Source organism: Nannospalax galili, unplaced genomic scaffold (genome assembly GCF_000622305.1).
Source record: "Nannospalax galili isolate Female #2095 unplaced genomic scaffold, S.galili_v1.0 scaffold375, whole genome shotgun sequence".
NCBI classification, from domain to species: Eukaryota; Metazoa; Chordata; class Mammalia; order Rodentia; family Spalacidae; genus Nannospalax; species Nannospalax galili.
In genome coordinates, this window is record NW_008337054.1 from 1,822 (window position 1) to 24,153 (window position 22,332).

Consider the following 22,332-nt stretch of genomic DNA (forward strand, 5'->3'; position numbering starts at 1 on the left):
TTTGCTGATGTTTTTCGTGACAACTCTCTATTCTTGTACTTTTGTAATAGCGTCAAATGGTGATGACAGTAATCAACACAGGTTCCCAGTAGTGGTCAGGGGTAGCTCCCACCAGCAGGGCTCAGCACTGTTGATGGGTTTGTCCTGACATGGAACACCAGTCCACCTGCTTCTCTATAAGGAACCTTGTAGGTCAGCCTGCCCCTGCTGGGTTCTCCATGCCCCAATGAGCTCTGGCTCTCCTCATGGAGAGAAAATTACCAGGAGGGAAAATACTCCCACAGCCCTCCTCACCTGTGAAGGAGGTCTAACTCTGCTGGGCCTCACCTTGTTCCTAGCAAGCACGTTGGCTCCTGCTTTAACGAGTAGCTTGGCTGACTGGCTGAACCCATGCCAGGAGGCTTCATGCAGGGCTGTATTCCCATCCTGAGGAACACATGGGGAAGACACATTACCCAGGGCCCGATACTACTTACTAAAACAATATTTATAGTGGCCACAGGGCCTTCCTCAGTTGGGGAGGAAGCCTCATCTGAACCACAGAGGACAGAAGATTTGAGGGGCTAGCTTCTCCATTCTCCCAGTAACAGTACAGGATAAGAACCACTCTGAACACAGGAGAAACTACCTCCTGAGGTACAGTGGGTGCGTCGGGGCCTAAGTCTCTTTGAGAGCACATCATTGAGAAAGGCTCAAGGGCCTCCCACAGCTCTGATCTATAAAGCCCAACCTCCTTGCGATGTTACACTGTCCATTCCTTCCCACCTCCACTGCCCCCTGGGGTCCACTACATTCCTGACACCAGAAGGAACCCTGAAAATGGGATCCAATAGGTAGAGGGCCTCCCCACCCCCATTTCTTCACCAAAATTTAACATTGGTTTAGTCTAAAATCCTCAGGACCTTAAATAAATGAATAGGTACCAAAGAAGCAATGATTTGTAAATAGGCCAAACAAGGGTCTTAAATACATGGCTTTTAAATACTAACAAATAAAATGGCTCATATTTACCTAAGTTGCTATGGGAGAAGGGGGGAAACATTGGGATGGGGCGTCAGGTAGCCTTGCCTGGTGCTCCAGGCTAGGCTGCTCAGGGGGGCAGCATATTTTTCAATTATGTTGGACTCTGAATTAGATTTCAGTCAGCTACACTTATGTCTCTGGAAATATCTAGAGATGTGCACAAAAGGGCTGGAGTCTCCTGACACCCACAAGAGGAGACTAGGGTTCCAAAGGCTAGGACGGGCTGTGCCAAGAGGCCATGGGGCTGTGGGGCTGGGGCAGAAGCAGCAGCAGTAAGGAGTGCGGAGAGGGGCTCTGGGGCCGTGAAGGAGCCTCTCTTGAGCTGGTACCCACAGGTGTGTTTGGGGAGACTTGGAGCTGCACTTACTGTTTGTGCAGAAAAGTGAGGGGACAAAGAAAGCAGAAGTCATATTGCACTTCAATGCAAAAATCCCATATTTTATGACCTGACAATTTACAAACATCAGGTTATGTATGATATGTCTTTGGAATTCTTTCAAAAAAGAAATATTTGGTTTGCTTTTATTCTTCAAGAGTTTAAAGAATTTAACTTACTTGCTCATTAAAAAGCAAACAGGCCAGGTGTGGTGGTACACATCTTTGATCCCAGCAATTGGGAGGGAGAGGCAGGTGGATCTCTGTGAGTTCAAGGCCAGCCTGGTTTACATAGTTTGTTCCAGGCCAGCTGGGCCTACTGGGAGACCCTGTCTCAAAAAACACCAAAAAAACAAAACAAAACAAAACAAAAGACAAAAAAAAAAAAAAAACAAAAATAACACCTGAGGATCCCCACCTTCAACAGTCTTCACAGGTCATGACTTCTAGATTTTTCCTTTACCTGATTTATGCTGTTGTCACTCAGCCACAGAACAGAGGGAAGGCTTTTTAAACAAACACAACTGGCTGGCATCCCAGACACTCTTTCAGAGGAAATCTATGTTGACTGTGTCTTGTTAAGAGTGGTAGGAGAGAAATGACATCTTGCACGTTCACTGTTCTGCAGTGGGTAAAGCCACCCCACTCACCTTGTCCTGTCTATCCAGAGCACATCCCTCCCGGATGAGTGCTGTGATGATTTCAGTATTCCCCACCACTGCGGCCCGGTGCAAGGCTGTCTGGTCCCCCTGAAAAGTGACACGGAGGCAGGAACAGCAGTTAGCTCTCTCTAGCAACATACCTCCTTTTATCAGCCAGACACCAGGGCATCCCCGACTCCCACAAGGAGCAGACCGGTTACTTGCAGAAGGGCTAGGCCACCACAGGCAAGGTGAGTTTTGGGGTCCCATTAGTAGAAAATGCATGCTGGTAGAGCAATTTTGCTCACAAACTTGAAGGGATTTTGTATCAGCAGCAAGATTAGCTTTTAGCCTCAAATCTAGGTCTGGAGAGTAAGGCTCTGTCCCACTTTCTGGGGGTGATGTGACTGTCATGCTGTGAGGAGCAGGTCTGGCAGCCAGGGTGTATATGCTGTGCAGTTAACCCAGCAATGCCTACTGTCCTCACTCCCCGATGCATCCTCAGGCCAGGCTTACAAAGGAATCACTCTCACTGTGGCAGTTCAAGGCCCTCATGCTTTGATGGCAGGTGTAAAATTTGTTCCCTGATTTGCACTGGCCAAAAGCAACATAGGGGTATACTCTGCTTCACCCAAGGTCTCTGAGGACTGCGGCCTATCTCCACATATTTCTAAGAAGGTTCTCAGTGATTTATGATGCATTTTAACCCTTTTCTCTGTGATCAGATTCTCAGGGTTGCCAACTGGTTTTCTCCTTCAGGCACCAAACAAGAACTTGACTCCCTTAATTGCAGTGGAGAGAAGGACTAACCACTCCCAGAAGTAAGAAGGTCAAGACTGTAATAGGAGAGCTCAGAGAGCTCTGAGCCTCAAGAACACATTTTATCTCTGACATGTGTGCAGAAGTCAAGTTGAGGCAAATCAAGTTTGAGGACCAGGCTTGAAAAGGGAGATGGATGAAGCATGTGGAAGTTTTTGGGTGGAAAAGAATAAGCTAAGGGCCAGGGAATCAGGAGAATGAGTTGTCTACAGTCCTGGGAGAGATCACTCTCCTCGCTGGAACAGATGATCCCCAAAGTCTTCCCATTCTGGAGTCTATGACTCGGCTAGTAAGATTCATGTAAATGAAATTTCCAGACAGAGCACAGAGGGGCAAAGAACACAGTCCTGGATATCCCTGGGCACTAAGAGAGACAGGAGAGCCTCTGGAAGGCAGATAAGAAAGATGAGCTTCAGGAGAGCTGCACCGTTAACTAAAAAGCAGCCTTAATGAAAACCCCTGACTTCCCTGGGACTTACCACAAACAAAACACATTAAAGCTGTTTAACTCAACAATAAAAGTTCTGGAACTAGTGGTGACTATGGCACAAAAATGCACCCATGAACCATATTTACATGAACTATATGTATTTTTATCAGAATAGAAAAACCACTCTAGTTGGGTGTGGTGGCGCATAGCTTTAATATCAGCACTTGGGAGGCAATGGCAGGTGGATCTCTGGTCTACATAGCGAGCTCCAGGTTAGCTAGGGCTACAGGGAGACCCTGTCTTAAAAAGACCAAAAATAAACAAAAAACAAAAACCTCACTCAGTCCTAAAATACAAATTTGGTTGGGTACATTGATACACACCTATAATCCTAGCACTCAGTTGGCAGAGGCAGGAGGATCATGAGCTCAAGACCAGCCTGGGCTAGATAGTGAGACACTATTTCAAAAAACAAACAACCTCAAATTTGCTTTCTTTTTAAAATTTTTTTTACTTATTATTTTTATTTTATGTGGTGTATGAATCTTTACCTGCATGTATGTAAGCACACCCATGTATACAATACCCATGGAGGCCAGAAGAGGCCATCAAATCCCCTGGAACATGGAGTTAGTCACCATGTAGGTACTGGGAACTGAACCCAGGTGTTCTGCAAGAGCAGCAAGTGCCCTTAGCCACTGAGACATTTCTACAGCCCCTAAAATTTGCTTTCTCAAAATTAAAAAAAAAAAAATGCTGGGCCTGGTGGTACACACCTTTAATCCCAGCACTTTGGAGGCAGAAGCAGATGAATCTCTGTGAGACTGAGGCCAACCTGTTCTACATGGTGAGTTCTAGGCCAGCTGGGGCTACAAGGAGACCTTGACTCAAAAAAACCCAAAACAAATAAAAACAAAAAACCTTGTTTTTTTGGATACTTGCTGGGGGAAGAACTGTCAGCAGTCTCACACAGCTGTGCACCCAGTGTACAGTAACACCAAGATGAGCAAGATGAGCTCAAGTTAGGCAAGATGAGTCCATTGGTGCAACTGTGGCAAGTCTGTTATGGGGGCAACTACCTGTTTTCAGATTAGATTTGAGGCCCACTCTGCAGGACAGAATTCATGTCTGAAGCCTGTGCCAGGGGAGGCTACAGGCCCTAGTGAGGAAGCCACTGTTGCAGTTTTGCTAATAGACATAAATGCCTCCTAATTTGTCTTCTAAATACTATGTTTATGCCCATAGACTAGTGCTCCTGTCAGCTCTGGTTGAAGAAGCCTCTTTTTGCAATGGACAGTGGTGACTGCAGAGACTCAGAACCGGTCAAGCACTTCTCGACTTTTTTATATTTAACATACATAGCTTTGAGTATCAGGTAAAACTAATGCTAATTAAAAGTTTAAGCTGTAAGAAGATACTCGGAATAGGCCTACCCATGTCTCACAAACTTTTCTTACCATTTACTCCTTGTAGAATTTAAGGGACTTGAACGCAGTGTGCTGGGGACAAGGAGCCCGCCCCATTACCATGACTGTGTGGCCATTAATCCCATCCCTGACATGTAAGCTATTATCACATTCTAAGTTGGATTTGGGCTGGTTTTCTTCCTGTTCACCCTTCTGGTATCTTACTCAGAGAGGACCCTTTCTATGTGCCTTGTAATAAGGAGAGTATAGCTTGGAAAAGGGGCTACAGGAGGTAAGCTATGCCAGGCATCTGAAGAGGTGCCAGCTGAGGGATGCTCAACCCTAAACAAGGCATTAGACGAGATAGTGTTTTAGCCTCAACTTAAAAGAATTCCATTAGAGGGGGCTGGAGAGATGGCTCAGCAGTTAAGAGCACTAGTTGTTCATGCAGAGGACCCGGGTTCAATTCTCAGCACTCACATGGTAGTTAACAACTGTCCTAACTCCAGCTCCAGGGGATCTGATGCCCTCTTCTGACCTCCACAGCCATTGCATATCACAGGTGCACTTACATACATGCAAGCAATACATTCATGCACATTAAAAAAAAAAATGAAATATTTTTTAAAATTCCATTAATTCTATGACTTCCCATATTTCCCTGTCAGATTTGTGATGAATTTCCTCAAAATGAGGCTCAAGTGGGATTGATTATTATGGGTCTGATGAGAAAGATGGCACTCTGGTCTCCATAAGAAATGTGGTTGAGGTAGCACTGACTCAGTCAGGTCTCCAATAGGACAGGCCTTTCCATCATCCTGCAAACTGCAGGCACTCTGCCGAGCACTCCTTGGATCCATCAGAGCAACCATTTTATGAAAAGAAACTTCCATCCTATCTGATTATGCATAAAGTGCAAGCAACATGCCTGAAGCGTGCAGGCCATGTCAGCAATGGTCAGAGCAAATGATAACGTGAAGGAACATCCCTGGTTAGGGGCATAGTCTAAGCCTTGTCTAAGTCTTGGTTCAGGTCCAATATTTCCCCATGTTCCATAAGCTGATCATCAGATCATGAGTTGATGCAGCTTTGAGCTAGCATGACACAATCTTTCCTTACTGACCTAGGGTATTTGCTCCCTCCAGACAACTTTCTTTTGTGAGTCTCCAGCTTAATGCAAGCAGCTAAACCCAGCTCTTAGAGCAGCTCTCCCCAGGACATTTCCAGTTGGATTATCAAGACTCAAGAAGGCCTGACACGTGTGAGAAACCAAACTGTCCGAAGCTCGGTGGCCCACTCAGTGCACTCATTTCTCATCCCCAGGCAGGTCCCTCTCCAGCTTTATTCCTAGCTCACAGAGAACTTGGCTCCTTGCTTCCTGGGTTGCTTACTACTATGTGATCACACTCAGCCTTACCCATGTGGAAGAGGTAGCCATGACTGGGCTGACTAGTAATGATATACTTTGTCCAACTTAAAAACTAGCTCTCTTAGGTTCCCCAAATGAGAATGAAAGGCTCTGAGACACATGAACAAAGAGCTGCCTTGGACTGTCCTTGGAACTAGTCTCTCCCTAGAACACATAATACAGTAACACCAGACCTTCAGTTGAAATAAGCTCAGTTACTTAAGAGTCAATTCTTAGCTCCTACAAAATTAAAATGACCACTGAAACATATCCTCTTTGAAATACAACAAAAAAGATGTATTCTGCCTACTAATGGGCCCAAAAGGCGAGCCTGGCATAACCCTCTTTCTACAGGATCTAAATCAGCCATGAAATTCTGAAAAGAAAACGCAGAAGAAAATAAAGCTCTCTTAACAGCATTTACTCAATATTTACTCAGTGAATATTTATTGATCTCTATGTGCCAAGGGTCACGACATCTAATTATATCATATAATTCAAAGTACTCTGGATGAACACAATGCTTTTTGCATTCACCCCAAGATGCTTCCAACCTGTAAAGGCAATTTAACCTTAGGCCTGGTCTCCAAAACAGACCAGGTGCCTCAATGAGACTGGGGCTGCCTCACAAACCCTAGCTGTGTCACATAGAGCCCTGGTCCTAAGCTACCCACGATATATTTGTTGAATGAATAATTGAAAAGAAGCTAAGAAAAAAAATGTTGCAGCTAGAAACTAGAAGCAGCAGCAGCAAAGCAGTTTGGCATTCTGATTTGGAACACGCTAACCTGTTTGAAAAAGAATATGAACTGCCAGCTCTCAGTGCTTCTCACTGAAGAGCTCTGGAACCTCTGAGGCCCAAATCTTTGTTGTGAGATACTTTTATTTCTCTCTCCTGTATGGTGAAAAGCCTGGCGTGTTCCACTGCCAAGGCCATGGAAGAGGCAAGAGTCACGCAAGCGTGGAGCCACCCTCTGGGAGGAAGGCCCCACTGCACAGGCAGACATGCTGCGACGGAGCCGAGGACAGGGAGGCAAGCAAAGTAGGTGCTAACCTCTTCTCCCTCTGATCTTCTAGGGGTCTTCCTAGCCTTTCTTCTCTGGTTTCTCTTAGTTTTTTCTTCCTTCATGCCTTTTACTGCGGCCACAGGGTCCTGGACTATATCTGAGGTAGGGGCCAAGCGATTGCTCATTGACCAATCAGAGATGCTGTTAGAGCTCCGCGGAGAGTTGACAGGATTAGTGGGAAACAAGATAGAATTTGCTCCTGCAGTTGCATATTCTAAAGAACTGGTTTCCACAGGTTGAAACTCATAATAATCTCACTCCAGGCCACTGGAGGTCATTCTTCCACTAATTCTCAGTCCTCACCATGCCATAAAGATCAGTATCTGTAGGACACGAAGCTGGGATGAATGCTTTGTAACATTAACATTCTGTTTCCACCTATCTCCAAGCTAGGGGGCTTCTTTTTTTAAATGATAACTTCCTGTTTTCTTTTTCTTAATTGAATTTTTGCGATTTTTATACACTATAATTTGATAGTATTTAAGTCCCTTCCCCAAGATAAGGGACTTCTAAAGTGACTTTTCTCCCAATAGTTAATTTCCCTCTTCTTTAAAGATAATAAAGAAATTTCTTTGGGTTCTTGTAGATATTTCAAAACTGATCAACAGGTACAGCAAACACACAGGAAACAGCTGAGGATGTTGTCCCAGGAGAATCGTTAGCTCAGACAAGTGCACTTCCACCTCCTCCAGTTTTCACACTGTTTGTTCTTATGCTGCCATCTTGTTTTAAGTTTTATGGGGAAGTAGGGTATACATTGTCTGTCTAAAGCAAGGGGGAAAATGATTCTAACAAAAGAGGATGTTTTACCTAAAAGCAGGGCTGTCTTTCCATCTGCTTACAGCTCACCAGGTTGCTGTGTGAGAATTCCTGCCTATTTCACTTCCTTCCTTCCTTGGAGGAGCAGCAGTCCTAGAAAATCAGCATAGCTTCTGTTGCAGAAGAACACAGGCTACCTCAGAGCTCAGGACCTGAGCAGGTGTGTTCAGTTAGGACGGGTTGGCAAGCCTGGCATTGTGGCCGTGATGGCAAGTAAGGACTTTAATTTGCAAAGAGATGTCCCAACATGTTTGTACCAGCAACTCAAGGCCCCACCTTTCCTGTGGTCGGCATCTCTACCTTCTCCCAGTATTTTCTTCCTGTCATCCTAGGAGATGATATAGGTCAAGAATGTATGTTGGTTACAGTATAGAAAAATAAAGTGTTGTGACCCAAGGTAAAAATCAGTAGCTTAGCCAGGCGTAGTGGCGCATGCCTTTAATCCCAGCACTTGGGAGGCAGAGGCAGGTGGATCTTTGTGAGTTTGTGGCCAGCCTGGTCTACAAAGGGAGGTCCAGGACAGCTGGGGCTACAAGGAGACGGTCTCAAAAAAACAAAAAAAAAAAAAAAAAAAAAAAAATCAGTAGCTTAAAGCTAAATCAACATCTTTTGAGAATAACACCCTTAGTGCCCAATAGGCTTCCGATATAATCAGATTTATAAGAGATGCAGTCTGCTGCCTATGCATAAACAAGGTCATATTTAGTTATTTTTCTTTCTTTCTATGAAACAGAGTTTCGCGTATCCCAGACTAGCCTGGAATTTGACATGTAGTCAAGTCATTTGTTTGTCAAGTTTTAGTACACTGCACAGAGTTGCAAGGAAAACTAGTAGCTAGGGTTATTAATGAACCTGGAAGTGGAAAACTGCAAGAACTTGTGTTACTCACAGGTTTTATTTCTTAGAATTCTACCACATCATTAAGAGTTGAAACAGCCTCTGAAAAGAGTCCCCAATTACATGATCACAGGATTTTCCCCTAATAACTCACTGGAGGACAATTGACATGAATATTTCTCAGAGAACCCACTTTCTTCAGAGACCCAAGAGAACCACACTTTGTACTGTGTAACTCCACTCGGCCACTGCTCATAGACTCAGCCTGGACTGCTGGAGAGGCCAATCTGAGTCCTCTCGGTGGACGGGCAAACTCAGTGAGCTCAGGAGGGAGTGACATCATAGTGACAGCACAGAACCGCAGTGAACTCTCTGCAGGCCTTTTTCTTGGATTCCATTCTAAGTCCCCTTTTCCCTTCAACAGATCCTTCCCCACTAAATGTACACTGAGAGAAATTAAGATGAGAAATTAAGTCTTACCTTTTCTCAGGTGGTAAATTTGGTCAGTGACACAGGCCTTGCCCACACTCACTGGGGAATGTGTCCTTTGTACTGGGACAGGACACAAGTAAATGCCTTTGGAGGCGCAGCACTCAAGTGCTAATAGAGAGTGTACCAGGCCTGGAGAACTACAGGCAAACTAGCTTGCTGTAGAGAATGAGCTTCTGAGCAGGTCTTTTTTTTTTTTTTTTTTTTTTTTTTTCCATCACAGGCACGCTGTGAAGCCGGAAGTTCTCGGAGAGCATCTACTAGCCCCTGTCAGCTGGTAATGCTGACATCTGCAATGTGGACTTCTACTGCAGACAAGCTCCCCTGCCAACCTTTCTCCTGATTAAATGATGCTTCTACTTACATCATCCTGCACATCCAGGTCACAGCCAGCCTTCAGCAAGATCTGGACCACAGACAGATGACCCTTATTGGCAGCAAGGTGCAAGGGGGTCCGGCCATGCTGTTAATGCAAAGCAAATACTGGTTTCAGAACAAGACACCAAAACCACCCTGGGATTGGTGGGGAGGAGGGGGCTACAGCAAGAATGATACAGCAGCCCTTAAGGAAATTGCCCCGCCCATGGCCCCACCTGCCCTTTGCCCCACTCCACCTCCTAGTCCCGCCTCTAGCCCTGCCTGCTCCTGGCCCCACCCCAGTCCTGCCAGCTAGTTTGCTTTGGCAGGGGATTCCCATGAATTTACCCATGAGTTTATCCATAATTCAAGTTGCCTCGGGTTAGCTTTGGCTATTGGTACTGTAATCAACCAAAATGCTCAAAAAGTAAAGATTTCCCTTACTATATAAATTGTACTTCCCACCTGTAAGTATCAAATAAGTAGCAAAGTGGGGGCTTCTTGTCCTCTTATCTTTCCACTGGTGCTAATCGATGGGATGCTGAAGGGCTATGACTGACCAGGGCAGTGGGTAGGAGAAAAACAAGTGTTCTCAATCGGCTCTTGGAGGATCTAGTCAATAATTCTTTAAAATTAAAGCCATAGCCAAGCAGGTGTAGAAAATTCTACTCTTTAAAAGCACACTATTTTATTTTGTTTTGTTTTTTTTGAGACAGGGTCTCCCTGTAGCCCCAGCTGGCCTGGAACTTGCTGTATAGAATAGGCTGACCTCTATCTCACAGAAATCCCTGCCTCTGCCTCCTGAGTGCTGGGATTAAAGGTGTCTGCTACTATGCCCAGTTTAAAAGCAGATTTAAGAATTATGAAATAGTTCAGCCGTTTAAAGAGCCAGTATTTTAAGATCTATATACCAACCAATTATCTTTTTAATTAAAAAAAATTTTTTTAAATTTATTTTTATTTTTATTTTTTGGTCTTTGCCTGCATGTATATAAGTACACCCATGTCATGCAGTGCCTGCAGAGGTCAGAAGAGTGGCCTTGAACTCACAGAAATCCGCCTGCCTCTGCCTCCCAAGTGCTGAGATTAAAGGTGTGTGCCACCATGCCCAGCTAAATTTTATTTTATGTGTCTGAGTGCACTGTTTTCGTGCGTGTAAGTGCACCTGTGTTGTACAATGCCTTCGGAGGTCAGAAGAGGGCGTTGGATCCCCTGGAACTGGAGTTACAGATGGTTGTTAGCTGCTATGTGGGTGCCAGAAATCAAACCTGTGCCTCTGCAAGAACAGCCAGTGCTCTTAACCACTGGGCCTGCTCTCTAGCCTTGAGATTTTTATTTTATGTGTAAGAGTGTTTTGCCTGAATGTTATGTGTGTGCACCATGAGGGTGCAATGCCTGCAGAGGCCAGAACAGGGCGTCAGGTTTCCTGGACCTGGAGTTATGGATGATTGTTGGCCACCACATGGATGCTGGAAGTAGAACCTGGTCGTTGGCCAGTGCTCTTAACTCCTGAGCCATCTCGCTGCCACCACCCCATTTTTTTCTAAATCAGAGAAACCACTGCTGTTCCTGAGACTGTCTCCCAGTTCTCTCTGTGGTCCCCATGAAATAATTCCTTTTGAAGTTGGCACTCATCTTTGCCTGAAGGCAAACATACAGACACTGTTGCTTCATATCACTTGTCTTTTTTTGTCCACCCTTCTAGTCTAAGTGGGCATCTAGCCTGGTGGGTGCATCATAGAGAGGACTGTTCCCTTCTCTGAAACTGTTTGAAGTTTGTGGGCTCCCAAGATGTCACAGGGTGACATCCAGAAAAAAAAAGCGCACTTTACTTTGTGTAAATTAGCTTCTGTCCAGGGAACTGACCTTGCAAAACCCCTACATTTCCAAGCTCCGCTTTTTCCCTCAGGATTCACTGTGAAGAAAGGTTCAAATGTCATTTAACTATGGCCTCACCCAAGGGAAAACACACTTCAGAGGAGCAAGGTCTTACGATAAGGACCCAAAGGCCTTTCTTCATTGATATTCTAGCAAGGTAAGCCTGTTTATGAACTCAGTAAAGCACCAGTTTACCATGGTAACTAGCCGTGGAGGGGAATAGATAACAGACAATAAAGGATCTTAATTTCTAGCCATAAAATCCAATCAAAACAGTAGAATGAGTCTGGAAAGAAAGAGGCCAGGGCTTGCTTTAAAATTAGAATCCTTAATTAAGAACAAAGTTACTCCCAAGAATTAGGCTATAAAAAACCTTCACAGAAAAGGCAAGGTCTGAAATGAGACAGAGGATTGACCTTTCTCTCCTGGTGACTCTGCTCCGTCATGTGTTGCTATTTAACTTTGATTCTTTTCATGAGACGCCCACGGTGAACCTATGGAGTATAACCACTGGGTTTTACCCACTGGGCCCAGGATCAGTGTCCACTTGTCATCACTTGTCCTTATCAAGGGCCTTGTGATTAAGTCCCACACCGATTAAGTGACCTTCACACAGTTTTCTGGGGCATTCTGAATCTCAGGACAGACAATTCAGCACAGGTGTAGGAAATGTGTGTGTCCTGAGGATGGCTACACTGTAGTCAAATATGAGTTGTCTTAAACCACATAAAAACAGACCAGGGTATGGGGAAGTATTGCTTGGAAAGAAGCTAGGCCCAGGGCCACAGTCTGAGGAGTCCTGGGAACTTTCCTGCCAGCACTACAATCACTTGAACAAATAGCCTCACTCTTAAATTTAGTTTTTAAGAGTAGGCTGGGGGTGGGGGTGGGGTGCTGGAGAGATGGCTCAGAGGTTAAGAGCACTAGCTGCTCTTCCAGAAGACCCAGGTTTGATTCCCAGCACCCACATGTGGCTAACAATTGTCCTTAACTCCAGTTCCAGAGGATCCCATGCCCTCTTCTGACCTCTGCAGGCACTGCACATGAGTGCACGTACACACATGCAGGCAATACACTCATACACATAAAACTGAAAAAAAAATTTTTTTTTAAAGAGTGGGCCAGGGGCTGGAAAGATGGCTCAGCAGTTAAGAGCACTGGCTGTTCTTGCAGAGGACCCAGGTTCAATTCCCCGCACTCAGGCTAACAACTGTCTGTAACTCCAGTTCCAGGGGGTCCAAAGCCCTCTTCTGACCTCCTTGGGCACGACACAACACAGGTGCACTTACACACCAGGAGGCAATACACTCATACACATAAAATGTTTTTTAACATTTCTGAGGGTCAGCCTCAGAAGACACTTGTTCCTCTGGAGGTCTCTCAGAACCATCTGTCTCCTGGAATTGTGCTGATAGAACTGTCTTGCTGGAACTCTGTCCCTGGAACTGTGTTCTGAGTCCAGCCCCACCCATAATTTTATTCAATTGGGGAAGTACAAGCTTGGCTCCACCTTAATCTTAACAGATCATCCAACCTTTTCATCCGTAGTTCAAGAATATCTCATTTACTCAAGGACACATCTTCTTCCCAATCTCTACTGTGTTCAACAGTGATGGAGCACTGCCTTTCAGCGTGCTCACACTCCTTCCCTTTTTGAATGGAGTACCAAATTGAGGTTCCTAGGAAACAAGTTCAGATGCCCAGGTCACGAGACACAAGATCACATGGGTTTGCTGGGGTTAATTAAAAGTCATTAGTCCAGATTATGGCCATTTATAAAAGTCAATCCCAGAAGCACACATCTTATACTGATGAGTAAGGAGGACGAAAGGTTTGTCCAAGTGAACATAGAAGAATGTCGGGGACCTGGCTATTTGTGTCTGTGGAGCCTATCTGTGTGAACATTTGTGCCCTACAAATGCCTGGCCCAGAGTTCCTCTGCTGAAGCCTGACTGAATCTCCAATGGAATGGCATTTGAAGATGGGGCCTTTGAGCAGGTGAGCCTCATGATGGAACTACTGCCAGTACAGGACAGGTTTGGATGGCTCAGCAGTTAAGAAGAGCACTGGCTATTCTTGCAGGTCACCCGAGTTTGGTTCCCAGCACCCACACAGTGGCTAACAACTGTCCTATAACTCCAGTTCCAGGGGATCCAACGGCCTCTTCTGGCATTGTACTTACATACACACTGGCAGAATACTCAGACATAAAATTAAAAAAACATTTTGTTTTTGGTGAGCCAATGAGTTTTTATTGTAGTTACTAAGAGGAGTATGAACGAAGCATTACTTAAGGAGCAGGGATAACGTCACAAAAAGCAGCTGCACAGTTCTGGGAGAGACCTTGCCTCAAACAAAATAAAAATAAATTTTTAAAAAGACAGCACAGTGCCGGGTGTGGTGGCACACACCTTTAATCCCAGCACTCAGGAGTCTGTGAGTTCGAGGCCAGCCTGGTCTGCTTAGCAAGTTCCAGGCCAGCTGGGGCTACAGGGAGACCCTGTCTCAAAAAAAAAAAAAAAAAAAAGCACAAATAAGGGTACAGTGCTACACTGAGTGCTAGCATCCAATTTGGATTCTCAGTTTCCAGAACTGTGAAAATCAAAGTTCTACTGTTTAGGTACCCAGTCTATAGTATCTTGTTACAGAGGTTAAAATGGATTAAGATGCGTTCAAATCAGATCACATGTGGGAGGGCACTTTAGAAACTACAGAACACAAACAAGATGTTCATGGACCAAAGTCCTCCTCACGGAGAAGCGAAAGGCCAGGGGCTTCATTCAGATCTAACAACATCTTGTGATTTCATGTAGGACAACTTCCTAAGCCTGCTTTCTCATCTCAAACAGGAATAGCCTCTCATGTTTGAGGTAAAAATGAAGTGTCAGTCACTATCTAGCTTAGGTTTCCCTCTTCAACCCCCAACCTGATACCCTAACCACTGCCCCTCTGTGACACCCCACACATTAGCAAGGAACAGAATCTATTTGCACTGTCACATAGATCTGGGTGAAGGAGACAGCTCTAGCTCAGGGTCCATGTTCCCATCCATCAGCCCCACCCTGCATGTCTACTACCATTTTGAAATCTGCTCTGAGGCCCCATCTGTGCTTCTGCTTTCAAAAGTCTTTTTACCAGGAATCCTTTTCTCCAAATTATACCTTCTTGGGTTCCCCCAAAAGAAACTTCCCCAGTCATCTCCATGTCTATGACACTCCAGTGTCCTATTAGGAAACCATACAACATTATATTTTGAGTGTTACCCTGGATACCGACTTCTTCCAGCTGGGGCATGAAGGCACTGTACTTTTCATGAATGATGAATTGGGTTGACACTGGGTGGTATGAGGTTCATATCCAACAGGCCCAGTGACCCTCAGGCACAGGGCAGGGGCACTGGAGCGTATCCCACAGTCCCAGGATTGACCTCAGGAAACAAATGGAGATTGTGAGGTGGTAGCCAGCTCAGGGTCTAGGATGTCTCAGTTCCTCAGAGGACATCTTCTAGCAGCTGCAGTGATACAGGGGCTTCTCTGAGGAGGCTCTGGCCCCCTCCTATGCTTTCGCTGTTATGCTGACCTCTAGGAAGGGCACAGCACTAGCAAAAGCAGAAACTGGTTTCCTTCAGGACCTGAAGCTGTCTGCCTCTGATGCATATATCCCCAACTAAAGGAAGAAAGCAAGAGGCAGAAATGGGCTTCATTTTCCAGACCATTCTACAGTGAAAAAAACAGTACAATAGGGCTTTTCAGAGGGAGGCTGTCTCCATGCAGCGCACAGTATGTCTCTGCCCCATGATGCCTGACTTATGGGGAAGGCTCTAAGTGCCAAGGAAACAGATCCTTAAAGGCGTCTTTGAATAATGTACATGAAGGATGTAACTGCTGTCATTTCCATGCCCCTAGGACTGGTAGGGAAAGAAATATAAACAGGAGAAAGACTGTATATATGATGAACGCTATGAGGAAGAAGTTTTGAAGCATCAGTTTGCCCTGGATTCTACCCTAATTATCCTCAAAGGGGAGTCTGACTCAGCCCAGACTCTGATGCCCACAGACACCAGTGAAGGCAACAGCAAAGGACAGCATCAGCTATTCTTCACTAGATGCTTGCTGCACTGAAGGTACTATCCTAAGAACCTCACTTTAGCTCATTCAGCCCTCCAACTCTATAAGGTACACTATTAAGCCTATTTTACAAATACGGAAGATGAGCCATGAAGAGACTATCATTTATTCTAGCAGTGTGGACCTACTCCTTCAGGCCTCTGGCCCCAACCCATGCTCTGATCCATTGGGACACTGCCCTAGTGTGTTGTTTGGTGGGGATAGTTCCAGTGGCAGAGTAGGGGCTCTACATTTGGCTTTCAGGACCTTCCCATGTTCTTGAATGTTATACTCAGACACTGACCCCTGGAGGGCCTTAGAAATCACCTGGTTTCCTTAGAACCTCAAGGATGAACAGAGGTTTTCTATTTTCTCTGTACATCCAGATCATCTGGGGGAGGTTGGTCTATCTGTGCTGCTGTCTCACCCACCCCTAGGAGAGTCTCCTGTCAACTCTTTGTGGGGGGGTCCCCCTACCTGCTCTTATACAACCTTCTCAGTTGACTCTAATCTATGACAGGCTGGGAATACAGGATGAGATGAGGAGGGGCTGGGATAAGCCCTCCAAAGAGGATCCCTCAGCCTAAACCTGCCAGGCTGGGCCTGCCCAAGCAAAAGCTGGTCCTTGAGCTACATTCTTCATGGTGCTCTCCTTTCCATCCATCAGTGCAGAATATTGAGAACACTGCGCCATCACAACACAGAGATTCCCACATCTTCAAAGGTACACGATACAATAGCATAACAAAAATTTGGAAAGTAGAAGAAAATTACTTCTTGTTCCCCAACTCAGCTCAACAACTATCTTCTGGGGCTGGAGAGATGCTCAGCGATTAAGAACACTGACTGTTCTTGCAGAAGACCCGGGTTCGAATCCCAGCACCCACATGGCAGCTAACAACTGTCCATAACTCCAGTCCCAGGGGATCCAACGGCCTCTTCTGTCCTCCGTGGGTATTGCACTTACCTACATGCAGGCAATACACGCATACACATAAAATAAAAATAATAAATAAAATTTAAAAAAAAGTTTTTTTCAAAAAAAACAAACAGCGATGTTCCTTAAAGCAACCTTTCCCAGAGGATCTCTTCTAATGCTCTCACAGAGCTATATTCACAGGTTACATAAAATCGTGTTTTCTGAAGTAATAGTACACCTAAGGCACTTTATGCTCTACTAGGCCTCAGAATCCCAAAAGGACTAGTTTAAATGCAGACAGCTGGACCTCTTGCCAGAGTTTCTGATTCAGTCAAGTCTGGGTAGAACCTAGGAACCTGCATTTCTAACAGCTTGCTGAGAGATGAATACTGACAGTCTGGGACCATCAGCATGGGAGAGACCAGCTTAACCCACTCGTTTTGTTTGTTTTGTTTTGGTCTTTGTGAGGAAATGTCTCCCTGTAGCCCCAGCAGGTCTGGAACTCACCTTGTAGACCAGGCTGGCCTCAGTCTCAGAGATTTGCCTGCCTCCAACCTCCCAAGTGCTGGGATTAAAGGTGTGCACTACCATGCCAAGCTTAACCCATTGGTTTATAACCCTAGCACACATTAGCGTTATCTATAATCTTAAAAAAAAAAAAAAATCCCCAAACGTAATCCCCAGAGGGTTCAAGTCCATCAACTTCGTGTGACATGCTGTAAGGGCATTTTTAAAGTTCCACATGGCCCTTGTGTGCAGAGTTATGACCTGTCAGGCCCCTTTGAATTTGCTGATTCCTAGTGGCAGTTTGAGGATGGGCCACTTGAGGCCAGGAGGGTGAGAGCACCCCTCATGTCCCTTTTAACCAGCCAAGGTAAGGCCGCTTCACTTCCAGGGAGTCAACCACCAAAGAATGGCTACAGAAGAGCAGCCCCGCTGTCAATAATTCTGGGGTACTGGCTAGGAACGGTGTTGTGTTCAGGCAGGTAGGGCAGGCAGAGGGATGTCTGCAGAATTGCTGCATAGGAGTATCAAAGTGGCTCCCCCTCCTGCTGGTGACCCATAAATTATACTAACAGGTGATCATAAAAGGGAATGAAAAGATCCCAGTTAGAGAGATCGGAGGAGGACAAGAAAAGCCAGCCAAAGGTCAAGGCGTAAAACAAACCCTGAAGACAAGTGTGAGGGTACTTTTCCCTAGTATGTGTTCAGACATGGGGCTGAGCTTCCTTGCTGGATGTCGGGGGGTGGGGGGGACCAAAGCACTTACACTGAAGAGACCTATTTGGGAGGGACCAGGTCTCTCAGGTAAAGGGGACCTGGGGTCATTTGAGAACTACAGCCTACAGGAAGAAGTCAAAGAAGACTCAGCTCCACCTCGCCCTCTACAGCCTCCAGGGGGCTGGGATCCCTAGACAGAAGCTTGGCCAGTCACTTCTCCTGCCAGGCCACGGCTCCTCATTCCTGCTTAGGAGTGTGGGGTCCTACTTACTAAAGGGCAGACCTTTTAAGACCAAAAATACGGGTCTCCTGAGTGACCCAAATGGCTCTAACAGTGCAGGTGAAGAGTGAGCTACAAGGGTACTGGTGGTACTCAGCCATTCTAGCAACACATCTTCATTCTAACCAGTCATTTTAACCAGTCACACAGAGGACTGGGCAGAAGCCAAAAGAATGGAAGAGTGGAAATTAGACTGCAAAAGAAGGTAAGGGGTGAAGGGGAAGAAAGGAATAAAGACTCATTAGCTCTAAGAAAAAAATGATTTAATCATCTTTTTTTTTCTTTTGTATTTTATGTGTATGAGTGTTTTGCTTGCATGTATGTAAGTGCACCACATGTGTGCAATGCCCACAGAGGCCAGAAGGGGTGTTGGATCCCCTGGAACTGGACTTACAGTGACCCCAGATCCTCTGTAAAAGCTCTTAAGCACTGAGCCATCTCTCCTCACCATGACTTAACCATCTTAACTGGGAACATCGCAAGGAGGACAGATGGGCGGCTGCGGTCACGTAATGGGAAGTGGCATAGTGGGAAGATTTCAGTTTAGCATAATAATTTTGTAAGGGCAATGCATTCTTTCCTCAGGAAATCATGAGAAATACGACAGATCAGACACATTCAGCCCTTGTGTGCAGTAAATGAGAAATGAATGAAGATGTCACATCTCATTTGTGACAGAGTTTTAAGTGTCCAAAGAGTCCCCACTTTCCTAGGTTCCCCAAGGGCCTCTGACCATTGACAATATTCCTTGAGAGCTTCAACCACTGCATACAATGATATAGATTTGGGTTAGGAAGCTTTAAAGTCCTTCTCAGGCTTACAATTCAATGAAACAAAGTTATGAAAACATTTCGATGTTTTAAAATAATTTACAGTTGAGCATGGTGGTATATGCCCTCAGGAGTCAGAGGCAGGTTATCTCTGTGAGATTGAGGCCAGCCTGATCTACATAGTGAGTTCCAGACCAGCTGTGGCTACAGGGGGGCCCTATGTCAGAAAACAAACAAATTAATTAATAATAATAAAAAGAAAATAAAATGTGTTTTATCTACTTGGATGAGTAACACATCACATCTTAACCAGACTATAGGCGACAAAAAGCAGCAAGAGTAAATTCCTTTGATGACAAAGATCACGACAGTCTCAGATTGGAAGAACTGCCTAATAGCAAGATAAAAAGTAATGGAACAGATGGTGATTCCTGCAGCAGGGAACAATATCCAATAACCTAAGGACAAGGGTATTGAGATAGACCTCTAAAATAACAATATTCATAAATCATTTGAAGAGATTATTTGAAGCAATTTGAGTAATTAATTATTTCTAATGATTAATTTCCTCAATTTAAAAAAATTCTTTTGAGGTAACATACTAATTACCAGATTTGTGCTTCCTTCTAGAAAAGTTCACCAGTAGAAAGGTTAAAAATAGTTTAAATAATCTAACTAGCTGCTAAGGATTCCATCAGCTCCTACAGTACACATGATGCTAAATGATAAGGCATTGTCTGTTCTTGACCCTCACAGTAGTGACTTAGACTGCAGTTCAATGAGTTGATTCATTGAAAGAACAAAGCATGGTGATCCAGTGCTTGGTGATGATGGACTATGGGGAGAAGAAAAGGACCATCCTCTACAGAAAATGAAAATCACTGCCTATTCAGCAGCTGGTAATAAGTAGTTTTCCTCCTTTAAGCTGTTGTAAAATGAACCATAAAGCTATCCTTGCATTCCTGGAACAAACCCATTTGGTCTTACTATATACTCTTATTGGTGCTGTATTCTATTAGATAAGGTCAAGAACTTTTTATTCTGGGAAATGGAGAGAAGGCTCAGAGGTTAAGAGCACTGACTATTCTTGCAGAGGGCCTGGGTTCAATTCCCAGCACCCATGTGGTAGCTAACAACTGTAACTCCAGTTCCAGGGCATCTGATGCTCTCTTCTGGCCTCCTCAGGCTTTGCACATATGTAGTGCACTTACAAACATGCAGGCAGAACACTGATACACAAAAAATTTTAAAAAAGATTTTTCGTCTTTTAAAAAAAAGTTTATTATTTTTATATTATGTGTATGTGTATATTACCTGTGTATAGGTAAGTACACCCAAGTCGTGCAATGCCCTTGGAGGACAGAAGACACTGTTTGATCCCTGGGAACTGGAGTTATGGACAGTTGTTAGCTGCCATGTGGGTGCTGGGATTTGAACTCAGGTCTTCTGCAAGAACAACCGGTGTTCTTAACCACCAAGCCATTGCTCCAGCCCCTTTTTGGTTTTCTTTTGAGACAAGGTCTTCCTGTAGCCACAGCTGGCCTGGAATTCACTATGTAGACAAGGCTGGCCTCAAACTCACAGAGATCCACCTGCCTCTGCTTCCCAAGTGCTGGGATTAAAGGTGTGCACCACCACACCTGGCTTATAAAATAAAAAATTTTAATGAAGCATTTTTATTGTGACCTGGGCATGGTGGCTCATACCTGCAATTCCAGGACTCTGGAGATACAGCCAACAGTATAAGGAGTTAAAGTTCATCTTCAGTTACTCAGCTACACTGCTTTTTGAGACTTTGTTTCAAAACAAACAAAAGAACACAAACCAGAATTTTTGACCCTCTATTCCTATGAGGTCAGTGTATAGTTTTTATAGTTGCTCTCATCTATATCCACATAGTTTGGATATTAATGTTATACTGATTTCATAAAACCAAGCTAGCTTTTCCTTTTTTTTAATTTTTAATAACCACATGATTAGAAGAAGCATTTCATTACAGCTTTAATACATTCAGTAACACACTCCAGAGCAAAGATATGTCTCTTTCATATATTGGCTGTAAATTTTTAGGTTCACAAATTTTTAGATTCACAGTTGAATTCATACATTTATACAATCTTGAACTCAGTATAAACCCTGTAAAACATAAAATTGAATGAGTTTTTGACCTTTAAAAAAAGATCTCCATGTCATTTAAAATATACTGTTTTTGCTACCACCACTGAGATGTTGGCACAAGTGTCTCTAATCTGTATGTATCTGATTATTATTGGTCATAATCAGTTGCATTTGGATCCTTGGCTCCTGTGTATGTCTATAAAGTCATTGGGTAGATTTCAATGGTAATGTTTATCACCTCTACTAATTAACACGACATAAATTTCCATGCTTCCTCCTCAAATATAATACATTTTAAAAAATTTGTTGATTTTTGTGTATACGTGTATATCACACAGAACATCCCAAACCATCTTATTCAACTATACACCCACTTCCCAGATGACACCCTCCCATAGCCTCCCTCCCCTCACTAGAGCCCTGATACTCTGATATCCCTGCTACTGTCCGCTGTGTTGTTGGCACCCCAGTCAATCCCCACTACTTGTCCATCTGGTGAATCTAGTTAGCCTATCTAGAGGTCTTTGTTTGAGGAAGGTCAGCTGTTCCTCATCTAGCAGCAATCAGTTGTCAATATTCTTTTAGATAAGATTGGGGTGTGCTGTTCATTTTCCGTTTTATGCTGGGTTACTCTTTAGGAGCCCCTTTGGCCACCGTGGCCAAAAACTCAAAAGAAGGTATCTCCTATCTGTCATTGTTGCTTGTTATGTAGCCTCTTAAAAAATTATATTGGCCCCTTTAATCTTTGGTTATGCTTTCCTTTTGGGTGTTTAAGGCCATATAGTTGGCCCAGATAAACCAATTTATTTTTACTCTTAAGGTCGTTAGAGGATCTGTTCCTCAGAGGTCACATGGGCTTTGGACGTGCGCCTGGCTCCTTTCTTTTACCAGTTCCACCTATGTGAACATAAGTCAAAGGTCCTGCTTTACCATGGCTGGCTTTGCTTGGAAGCATGGAGGAGATGATTCCTCTGTGTTGACCCTCCTCTTTATAGACAGGACACTGGTTCAAGTCCATCTGCTGGGGTCTCCTAGGCCTCCTTGATCAAGAGGACAGGTGACCCACCACAACTGCAGGACATTTTCAGAGATGCTCATAGTCCCCTGGAACTAGTCGACCTAGGAGGACAAGGAGGAAAAGTTGTCCTTTATGTCCCTCTGACTAAATTATTATAGGCCTCAAACTATGTCTGTTAAACATCCAAGAAAGTTAGTTCCACCAGTCTGGTACTTTTATTAACTGTGTGTCATGTAGATAAATCTTGGGCAAAGACCAATTGTTCTCAGATAAACCTTGTCTAGACATATATTTCTTGATCTGGTATGTATAATTTGTCAGTAGGTTGTTGGAGTAATATGGGTCCCTCTC

General features: G+C 44.4%; 1 protein-coding gene across 1 annotated transcript in view; it reads right to left on the reverse strand.

Moving 5' to 3' along the window:
* Window positions 1-327: 327 nt before the first annotated feature.
* The window catches only part of LOC103733079 (ankyrin repeat domain-containing protein 6-like), a gene marked incomplete at its 3' end in the record, with an annotated part of 107,225 nt that continues 85,220 nt past the window's right edge, over window positions 328-22,332 (reverse strand). Inside the window, exons 3-5 of the mRNA XM_017797831.1 lie at window positions 9,679-9,777; window positions 2,049-2,147; window positions 328-426 (exon numbers count right to left, since the gene is read on the reverse strand). Of these exons, the coding sequence (XP_017653320.1) occupies window positions 328-426; window positions 2,049-2,147; window positions 9,679-9,777 (297 nt within the window). The remainder of the gene's footprint in view (window positions 427-2,048; window positions 2,148-9,678; window positions 9,778-22,332) is intronic.